Source organism: Pediculus humanus, genomic scaffold (genome assembly GCF_000006295.1).
Source record: "Pediculus humanus corporis 1103172108233 genomic scaffold, whole genome shotgun sequence".
Lineage (NCBI taxonomy): Eukaryota > Metazoa > Arthropoda > Insecta > Psocodea > Pediculidae > Pediculus > Pediculus humanus.
In genome coordinates this window covers 1-11,259 of record NW_002987803.1, presented here as the reverse complement: position 1 = coordinate 11,259, position 11,259 = coordinate 1, and the positions used below count along the sequence as shown (strand labels likewise).

General features: G+C 24.1%; 3 protein-coding genes across 3 annotated transcripts; 2 read left to right on the top strand and 1 right to left on the bottom strand.

Moving 5' to 3' along the window:
* Positions 1 to 4,896: 4,896 nt before the first annotated feature.
* Positions 4,897 to 6,226, top strand: Phum_PHUM457510 (Heparan sulfate 2-O-sulfotransferase pipe, putative; the record flags this gene model as incomplete). Its single annotated transcript, XM_002429909.1, has 5 exons — positions 4,897 to 5,174; positions 5,324 to 5,480; positions 5,571 to 5,695; positions 5,823 to 5,977; positions 6,051 to 6,226. The coding sequence occupies 5 exons, from the start codon at positions 4,897 to 4,899 to the stop codon at positions 6,224 to 6,226; spliced, it is 891 nt and encodes a 296-aa protein (XP_002429954.1).
* A 1,459-nt stretch (positions 6,227 to 7,685) lies between these two features.
* Phum_PHUM457500 (uncharacterized protein) lies at positions 7,686 to 8,977 on the top strand (the record flags this gene model as incomplete). Its single annotated transcript, XM_002429908.1, has 2 exons — positions 7,686 to 8,195; positions 8,924 to 8,977. 2 exons carry the CDS (start codon positions 7,686 to 7,688, stop codon positions 8,975 to 8,977), a joined length of 564 nt encoding a protein of 187 aa, XP_002429953.1.
* Positions 8,978 to 9,371: 394 nt separating this feature from the next.
* Positions 9,372 to 10,825, bottom strand: Phum_PHUM457490 (protein phosphatase 1 binding protein, putative; the record flags this gene model as incomplete). Its single annotated transcript, XM_002429907.1, has 4 exons — positions 9,372 to 9,385; positions 9,427 to 10,210; positions 10,322 to 10,560; positions 10,633 to 10,825. 4 exons carry the CDS (start codon positions 10,823 to 10,825, stop codon positions 9,372 to 9,374), a joined length of 1,230 nt encoding a protein of 409 aa, XP_002429952.1.
* Positions 10,826 to 11,259: the final 434 nt, after the last annotated feature.

Genomic DNA, 11,259 nt, shown 5'->3' with positions numbered 1-11,259 from the left:
TGGCAGTAGAAAAAAAGGGATTTATATATTTGTGTTGAGAGATGAAGAAATAAATAATTTGTCAGGCGCGAAATTTTTTTTTTTTTTTTTTTTTTTTACGGTTCATTAATTTAACTTCCGTTTAAAGTTTTCTCTTTTTATATGCAACAAACGTAAATCAATGAATAAATCAAATTTTTTTTTATTTTTAAATATTATAAACAAATAATAAAAAATATGTTTTACGGGGATAATAATAATAACAATAATGTTTTTTTTTTTTTTTTGCAGTCGATAGCGGAAGTTCCGGGGTTAGCGCGATAATGAAAATATTAAAGGATAACAGAGAGGGAAGTTTTTTTCATTTAAATCCCGTCGAATGAAATTATTTTTTAATAACTATAAAATAATAATAATAATAATAATAAACGTTTAAAGAATATTTTAAAATAAATTTTAATACGGGGCAGGAGATGATAATTTTTTTTTTTTTTTTTTATTTCAAAAAAATTTATTTACCCCCGTTTTACCCGTAATAATAATAAATTAATTATAATATATATTTATTATAAAATATTTTTTTCTTTTCTTTTTATTCATTCGTTCATTCATTAATAACAATCGTGTTCGTTCGTTCCGTTTGTTTATTTCGTAATAAAAGCAAACGACAAACGACAACAAACAAAATCATCGAAACGAATATTTTTTTTTTTTACGGTTTATTTATTATTTAAAATAAAATTTCTTTTTTTTTTTTTTTAGTTCTAACAGATACACCTAAATATATTATTATTATTATTATTATTAATTGTCGGGGTTTTAGAAATTTCTTTCTTTCTTTTTTTTAAACAAATCAACGTTCGAATTATTATTTAAATTTTTTTTTTGAACCGGATTTTTTTTTTTCGGAATAAATTTAAATTTAAAATTTTTTTATTTATTAAAAAGCCTTCGATTTACTTAAATAATTTTCTTATTTGAGAGCAAGAAAAAAAAATCGTTTTTTTATTCACTTCCGGTATTTCGATATATCGAAAATAATTCATTCCTTTTACGTAAATAACTCAATTTAAAATCGATAATTATTTAACGTTTTTTTTTATTTATTTATTTATTTTTCTTTTCTTTTTTTTTACTCGTAAATAATTATTTTTACCGATCGACAAACAACAACAAACAACAAGTACTACAACAACAACAACAATAATAATAATAATAATGAGGGTCGTAAATTGTGTTTCGTAAATAAATAACGATTTTATAAATAAAAAAAAACCTCGTTGAATGTTGTTGTTGTTATTATTATTATTAATAATAATAATAGTGATAATCGTATTTGTTTCCTAATTTACAATATTTTATAAAAAATTTTTGTAATCAATTGTAGTTAAATCGATAATAATAATGATAATTATTTTACCTTGACTCAATAAATCATTTGGTAATATATATATATATAAACAATGGTAGCAAACCTTTTTATTTATTTATAAATTCAATATAATTAATGTAAATTGATCGATCAATTGATTGATTGTATTTATCGATGACGGTGTCATTGACATTTCGATAATTCCAAATATTATTATTATTATTATTATTATTACTATCATTGTCGTTTTTTTTGTTCGATTTGAATTATGCAATTTGAGAAGAAAAAAAAAAAAATTTATTTATTGCAAAATCGGAACGGAAGTTCAAAATCCTTTAACGATGATTTTTTTAAATAAATAAATAAATAATAATCGAAAAAAATAAAAAAACTTTACGATTATTAATAATGATGATGATGATGATGATAAAAGAATTTTTATTACGGTAATAATAATATTCGTAAGAGGAAAAGAAAAAATAATAATAAATAAATAAATAATTTGAATTTTTTTTGTTTATAAAATTAAATAAATTTATTAATAAATCCATCGTTTTTTTTTATTATAACAAACGTTATTAAACTTATTTATTTTTTTATTTTTTTTTTTTTTTAATGAAATGAAAAAAGATGGAGAATGAAATTTTTTTTTTTGTAAATTGGGGAGAAGGGGGGAAAGTAAATTTGTTTAAACATTTCGTAATAAAGTAAAATAAAAATAAAATTTGATACCGTTTAAATAATAAAAAAAAAAAAAAATTTTTTAAATAAATAAATAAATGGATTCGAATTTTCGAACGTTTTGTTTAAAAAAAAAAAAAAAAAAAAAAAAAAAAAAAACAAATTTTGAATTTAATTTAAAAAGGATTCCGTAAGAGGAACATTTTTTAAATAATAATAATAATAATAATAATAATAATAATAATATTTTTTTTGGTTTGGTTGGTTTACAATACGTAAATAATAAATAAAATGGCCGCCGTCGTCGTCGTCGTTAAAAAAAAAACTTTTTATTTATTTAATTAAACTTAAATAATTTTGATGAAAATAAATAAATAAATAAATAAATTTATTCGTCGTGATATTTTTTGGAAGAATTTTATAAATTTAGTTATTATTATTATTATTATTAAATATTATTTACGTAATAAAATGATTTAACACACGCGTTAAATTACATTAAACAAATTAATTTTTTTTTTTGGACATTGTGAAAAACGGTTTTTTTTTCTCCAAAAAAAGTTAAATTTTATAATAATAATTTTTATTAAGATAATTATATTAAATAATAATAATAATAGTAATAATAATATTAATAATCGTGACGTAAAAATTTTTAAGTTAAAAAAGTCGTAAGACGTAGTAATTTCCACGTTTTATTTATTATTTTATTTATTATTTTATTATTTCACATCCCGTATGTACATGATTCACAGCCGCAAACAAACAAACAAACAACAAATATATTTATTTTAAATAATAACAATAATTTAATTTCTGGCGGGTAAAAAGAATTTCGAATAATCATAGAGTAATAAAAAAAAACGTCGCACAACGACAAACGGCGCGTAAATTAATTACTTCGTCTGCTTTATTATTTACGATTTAAAAAAAAAACGGTTTTTTAGTAAATAAAATTTTTTTAGTAAACAAATAAAATAAAAGAATGAGACGACATTTTAATAATTTTTTTTTTTTTATATTTTCGGTTTTTTCTTTTTTTTTTTTTTTTTTTTCAACGACCGTGTACATAATTTAAAAACTTTTCGTTTTATTTAATAATTGACTTTTTTTTTTCTTTTACACACCTTTGGGAAAAAATGAAAGGGAAAAAAGAGAAAGAGAGAAAAAAAAATGGCGGGTAAATTATTAATGGATGATTTTAAATTATTATTTTCATTTTTTAAAAACGTCAATATTTAATTAACAAACGAAAACAAACGAAAGTTAAAATTAACGTATAATAAACAAACAAATATTACAAAAATTGAATTTTTTTTTTTTCTTTTTTTTTTACTTTTCTCTACCGTTAATATAATTTTTTTTTTTTTTTTTTTTAATGGCGTCCATAAAAAATATAACTAGAAAGTTTATTAACTCTAGTTAAACGTTTTTTTTTTTTTTTTTTTTGAGGGCATTTCTATAAAAAAAAAAATTTTTTTTTTACCCATTTATGTTAAAAAAAAAAAAAAAAATGAAAATTTATTTATGAAATGATTTCGAACGTTTAATTATCGTCTGCTTAAATTAGTTTTTTTTTCTAAACATATATATACTAATTAGGTAAAAATGGAAAGTGACGAGATTGTTTCTATACTAAAAAGAAAGAAGTTTATTTAAATAATTTTTTTTTCCCTCCCTCTTCTTCTCTTACCTTTAATAATAATAATAATAATATATATTTTATTATTACTTATTTTTATTACGTAATAAAAATAATTAATAATAATAATTCGTTTGTGCTAAAACCGCACGTAAAAATCAAATAAATAATTTTATTAATTTAATTAATTTGTTTACTCCGCCATTTTTTTTTTATTAACTCGATAGGAAAATTCCGCGCGTTTAATTTAATTAAATTATTATTATTATTATTATTATTATTATTATTATTATTATTATTATTATTATTAAGTAGTGAGAATTAAAATAAAGAAAACAAGTTCGAACGAAAAGTTTTTTTTTCGATGACTTTTAACCCTGAATATTGGAAAAAAATAAAAAAAAAAACCACAAAATTCATTCGAGGTCTAGGTTAAGTATTAAAAAACCCGGAGAAAGTTGAGTAGAAAATAATAATAATAATAATAATTTTTTATTTTCTTTTTCGTACCTGATTTTTATTACGGTTATTATTATTATTATTATTTTTTTTTTCATTACGAAGATTCGTTCTTGTTGCGGATTTAATATCTCATAAATAAATAAAACGGATGCGAATTTTTTTTGTTTTTTTTTTTTAAACTCGTTTTTAAAACCTACCTCCTGAAACTTATATCGAATCGAAATTTCTTTTCAATAATAAATTTATCATTATTATGTCTTTTTTTTTTCGAAACGGAAATTTCAAGAAAAAAGAAAAGTAATTAATCACTGGAAACTTTTTTTTTTTTTTTTGTTTAAGAAGCTTTTTGTTAATTCATTTGTGACTTTTTTTCTTAACTTTCGCCATTAAGAGTGAAAATTGAAAACAAATAATAATAATAATAATAATAATAATATTGTCAATGAGTAAAAAATTTTAAAAGGTATTATCGTGATTATTTATTTTAAAAAAAAATAAATTTTTTATTAAAACCTTTTCGATGATTGATGTAACACTTTTTCATCAATTAACTGGTTCAAATATGAATTGCACGAATGGAAAAGAAAAAAAAGAAAAAGAAAGAAAATTTTTTCAAACATCTATCTAATCACGAGGTCAGCAACCGGTTAAAATGTTGACCTTAGAACCCAATGTAATTTTTTTTTTTTTTTTTCACCTAGAACTTGAATTTTTTTTTCTCTTTCTCTTTTAAAAAAATTTCTTTTTTTTTTTTTAATAGATGGGTGCATTGGATTCGAAAGCTTTGAATAATACAAGAAAAGCCGGTATCGATGTCGTTTTTTTTAATAGAGTGCCAAAAGTCGGTAGTCAAACTTTTATGGAACTTTTAAGAAGATTATCGATGAAAAATAATTTTGCATTCCATAGAGATCATATACAAAGAGTTGAAACAATCAGGTTGGCACCTGGTGATCAAATGGATTTGGCCTCAATGATTGCTGCTTACGAACCTCCTAGCGTTTATGTCAAACATGTTTGTTTTATTAATTTCACACAGTAAGTCAAAAAAAATTTTACAATATCTCAAAACAACAACAACCATTTTTAATACTTTTCGAAATAATTTTGACCTAACGTCGGTTTTTTTTCCTTGTATAATTTTTTTTTGTTGTTTACATCTTTTCCTTTTTTATTTTAATTAACAGATTTCGATTACCGGAACCAATTTACGTGAATTTAGTTAGAGATCCCGTTGAAAGAGTTATTTCCTGGTATTATTATGTTAGAGCACCATGGTACTACGTCGAAAGAAAGCAAGCATTTCCAGATATTCCACTACCGGATCCTCATTGGCTTAAAAAGGTAAAGTAACAGTTAGTTGTTGTATGTATTCACTCACGAATTTTATGTATTATTTTACTTTAATTAATTAAATTTTTTTTTTCAAAATAGGATTTTGAAACTTGCGTTTTGAGAGGAGATAGAGAGTGTAAATATGTCGAAGGAGAAACGCACGAGGGTATCGGTGATCACAGAAGACAATCATTATTCTTTTGCGGACATAGCGATGCTTGCACGTAAGTATCATCAAGGAAAATTTTATAAATTATTAATTATGGCTTTTTTTTATTTTAAAAGATAAATAAAAGAGGTTGTTTTTTAATAAGTAAAATCAATGATGTGTTAAATTGATTATTTTTTCAGACCATTTAATACTCAAGGAGCATTACAAAGAGCTAAAAGAGCTGTCGAACAACATTATGCTGTGGTTGGAGTACTCGAAGATCTCAATTCAACGTTTACCGTTTTAGAAAATTACATACCGAGATTTTTTAAGGGTGCTGCACAAGTTTTCAAAGGTAATTATTCTCTTTCCCCCCCCCACCAATTGTTTTCTTTTCAATAAATTAAATTTGATTTTTTTTTTTTAAGATGAAGTTGATCGTTTTGCAAGGATAAATAGAAATTTATTTAAACCTCCAGTTAGCGAAGAAGTTAAAGAAATTGTTCGAAGGAATTTTACAAGGGAAATAGAATTTTATCAATTTTGTCGACAACGATTGCACAGACAATTATTGGCATTGAAATTACCGAATACACCGCGATGATAGATTTATATATATATATATATATATATATATATATATATATATATATATATATTTTATTTTAACTGGAAGATGATTAATTTGAAGAATGAAAACAAAAAAAAAAAAACGATTATGATTATTTTATTATATTTAAATATAAATACGGGGAATCGGCTCCGAGGGTAAAAAAAAAAAAAAATTACATTTCAATTTTTTTTTTTTACTTTTAGAGCCACCACGAAAATTTTACGCGAAAAAAATAATTTAATATTTTATTACGATAGAACAATTTAGATATTTAGTTAAAATAATGCGAGAAAAGTTATTGAAAAAAGAAAAAAAAAAGGACATTTTTGTACAACTAATTATTTATGGATTTTGTATAAAAAAAAATATTAAAAAAAAAAAAAAAATTATTATAATTATTATTATTATTATTATTATTAACTAACAGAGATACCAATGTTTGCTTTGAGGTACCCTGAGGTTTTTGTAATTTGTCCATTTTATGTATATTATATTAAAAATAAATATTTAAATTTTAAAATTGTTTTTTTTTTTTAATAATGTATTTTTTATAACAAATTTTTTATATGATAATTACACATGCCGATTTTGGCGGGAAACCCTCAAAATCTTAACTATGCAATTTTACATACACACCTGCTTGAGAAAATGCTATATATAACAATATTTAGGGCGTAAAATTTTTATTTTATTTATTTATTTATAATAAAAAATTTTTTGTATATTTTTTTTGGATCTAACGTTTATGAAAAATACATTATTTTAATTATTGAAATTTAAATGGGTGTTACTTAACCACAGAGTTTTAAAAATTTTGTATTAAAAAAAAGAGCGGCCTTTAAGCCTTTTAAGCCTTGCACAAACCAATGCAATTTGGTGGTGGAATGCAATTCAATGTCAAAATAATTGTAATTTTCCCAAATTAAAAATTTTTAATGTCAATTGATTCTGTGTGTGTGTGTGTAAAAAAAGAAATGAAAAAAATCCAATCCGAATAAGAAAAAAAAAAAAAAATTAGAAGAGTTAATTTACGAGCGAAATGTTTTTTTTTCATGTTGGAAACGTTATAAAAATTTTATTATTATTAATAAAACCTCCCCTTTCTTAAATTTTTTATTATAAATTATTAAATTTATTTCAGATGAAAATTTAAACTCATCTCATGATATATTTTTTATAATTATCAATCCTCATCTACTTTTACTTTTTTATCGTAAAAGATATAAAAACTATAATTAAGTTATTTTCATTTAAAATTGACCACAGATTAAAAATAATTTTCACGGTAAAAAAAAAAAATGCCGTGTTTATCTAAAACCCCGAAAGAAAATAAAATAATAAATAAACATGGCTTCTCAGTTGTTTTGTTAAAATTTAAAAATAAGAAAAAAAAACACAAATATATATATATAATTTTTTGGTATGAGACAAGATAAAAATAATTCATATAATGAATCATCACAGTCACCACGATCATGCGAATCACGCAGATCACGGGCATAATCACGAAGATCACGGACAACACAATCACGCGGATCACGGACATCATTCGGAACATGGAAATCACGCGGATCATTCCAATCACGTGCATAACGAAAATTACAAAGGGGATTCACAAACAACATACAATACTACGGATATAAGCTTAATTGAAAACAGGGATGCAGAAGCAAATAGCAAAATAGATAAAATGTCTGTGGCAAAACACGTTTGGGAATCGTGTAAACCAGGTAGTAAATTTATGTTATCATCCCCTACGGTATCCGTGAGAAGGATACAATTAATGAGATCCCAACTTCAATGTAATCCGAAAGCATGGGAAAACGAACCCCTAATGGAACAAATCCCCGAAATTAATTGTATTAAAATTAAGGGTAAAAAAAAATGTCCGTGTAAAGATCAGGAAAAACCAAAACATTCAAATTATTCGTCTGCTAGTTCCGTATCCGAATTTTTACACGTTTGTCCAAAAGATTGTCACGATGATGATGATGATGATGATGATGATGATGATGAGGATGAGGACGAAAGTGACATGGACGAAGAGAATTGTAATTGAAACTATTATATATATATATACAATATTTTATTATTTTTTAAATCATTATTATTATTATTTAATTTTGTCTTGCAGAAAGAGATGTTACTTATTTATTTATTAGGGTTTTTTTTGTATATTTTTTAAATTTATTTTAAAATAAATAATTATATTTAAAATTGTTATTGTAAAAAAAAAAAATTTTACGTGGACGCACCCACCCACTCGCACTCGCACACACACACACACACTTATATTATTTATTATTATTAATTGTTTTTAATAATTTTGTACTCGATAATAATAATATATTTTTATGTAAATATATTAACGCCATTTTTTAATTCGATGACAATTTTTTATTTAATTAATAAAAACTTATTAGAATAGGTTTACGTTAATTACATTTAAATCGTTGCTGCTGTTCTTGTTGCTGTTGTTTGTTTTTGTTTGTTTGTTTGTAAAATTACTTTCCAGGAAAAATTAATTTTTACTTTTTTTTTTTAAAGCACGGCAGGGAATTATATTCAAAAAAAAAATAATAATTTTTTTTTTGGAATCTTTTACTGATGATAATCCGGGTTGATGAAGTAATGCAAAAGAAAAGTTTGAAATTAAATTTCCTGGAGGATGAATGAATAAACCCTTAGGGAATTCTTCTCGGGGATGTGTTACATAGGGGTAAGTATAATTATTATAATTGATAGTTTCAAGTTTGTTAAATTGAAACGAAATATTTAAAAAAAAAGAGGCAACAAGTCGATTGTAATTAATCGTTTTTCTTAATATGCGGGTCAAAAAAAAAAGCGACGCAATCAGGTGAGTATAAATAAAACTTAAAAATCAATTAAAACTTTTTTTTTTTTTACAGGATAACAGAAATAATAATAATAATAGTAGTAATAATAATATAAATTTTTTTTATTTTTCAGGTATTTAAACATTTTTTTTCTATCACAGATAATGAAAACTCAAATTAAAAAAAAATATGGCGAAACGATTGTTTTTTTTTTAAAAAAAATTTAATAAAAATAAAGGGAAGAAGGATTCGTTTCGGGATTTTGTATTGCGTATTCGGGTGGACTAAATGGAAAAAAACTATTTGCCGAAGACTGTGGTAAACAATTAAAAGAATAATTAATTCCGCCATTACTATCCCAATATTGTTCACCGCAACATTCTAAACGTAATGCAAATTCAAGTTTTTCACCCGATTTCAACGTGTGCCCATATAAAACGAATAAAAATTTATCCGAATAACCATCGCATGAATTAGGAACGTAAGTTGCTTGTAAATCCGAAAACGTTTTCCAATTGTTAAGAGAATATCTAACATAAACGGATTTATGGTATCCGATGTTTCGAACTCTCGCATATCCGGTTATGGCCAAAACACTCGGATCCGTCACACTCATAGTTTCCAAACATATTTTCTGATTGTTTATCTTTTCCATAAAATCCATTTTTAATCCCGGTTGTTGAAATAAGGGTACGAGCATTAACGGACATTGGTGTGTGGGTTCTTCGGATGGTGTTTGAAAATCAAATTTTAAATCTTCGTATGCGGAAATTGGGATTTTAGGGATTTCGTCTAAGAACGTTCGTACGTCTGCTAGATCTAATCCTAGTGCATCGGCAAAACGTACGATTTTTTTACATCCTGGTGTACCTGGTGGTGTTTTTTTAGTTTTCAACGACGATGATCTTTTTAAATATTTTAAATTGTTCGAATGATGATGATGATGGTGAGTAGGATCTTCATCGACGTCTTCGTCGGATTTTAAATTATTATTGCACGTTATTATATTTAATGATGGATACATATCTAAATTATTATTATTATTTCCTTCTTCTTCTTCTTGTTTATCAACTATCGAAGTATTTACTATGGATCTTTCATTATCTTCATCTTTAACAGTCTTATCATCAACGTCGCACTTGATCAATTCATTTTTATTATTTAATAAGTTTGTTTTAATTGTTTTTAAATTTTTATCGTCTGCTTGTGAATTTTCCGCAGTGGTTAATCGTGTATCTAATTCTTTTACCGTCGTACCATCATCAGGAGAAGAGGGTAAATTATTTTTTTCTTCATTTTCAGTACAACCGTTGTTGTTGTTGTTGTCGTCACCATCATCATCAACTGAATGTTGAACTTTAACATAATCATTTTGTATAATTTTATCAGATATTTTTTCTTCGTTTTCTTCAATATTATTATTATCGATGAGAAGAACTTTATGAAAATATTTATCCAAATGAAAATTATTACTTTCATTATCAATTTCTTTATTAATTAATAATAATTGTGAATTTTTATAGGTATCTTGTTGTTGTTGTTGTTGTTCGTTAACATTACGATTAACCAAACATTTAGGAGGTTTGTAATGTTTATTATTTATTAAATTTGAATCTTCTACTTCGGAATCCGTTTTTTCCGAATCCGTTAAATTATCTAAACAAGAACACCATGAATCCAAATTACTATCTTCGCTACCGTTCGAATGAATTTTTCCCGTTAATATTTTTCTTTCTTGTTTTAATGAATCCATATTTATTTTTTGTTCGGTTGTTGTATCGCTCGTTTCTGATTCGGATTGTGAATAAAATTCATCTTCGTCTAAATCATCATCATCATCATCATCATCATTCAAATCTTTTATTTCATTCATTTGAAGGGATGCTGACGACGACGATGATGATGATGATTTTTTTTTTTCTTTAAGTGATTCTTCATCTTTTTTTTTTTTGTTAATATCGTTTCCTTTGTTTTGTACCACCGAACTTGTATTATTATTATTATTATTATTATTTGAATAAGAAGAAGGGGAGAGTAATGTTGTCGGATTCGTATAATTTTCTACATCGACTTGAGAGTCGACATTGTTCAGTCTTTTTCTAGATTCGTTTCGATGGGAATCCCCTGTTTCGTCGATTTCTCTTAACGAAAGAAGTTTATGTCGAAGACATTGTGCGAAGGATTCTG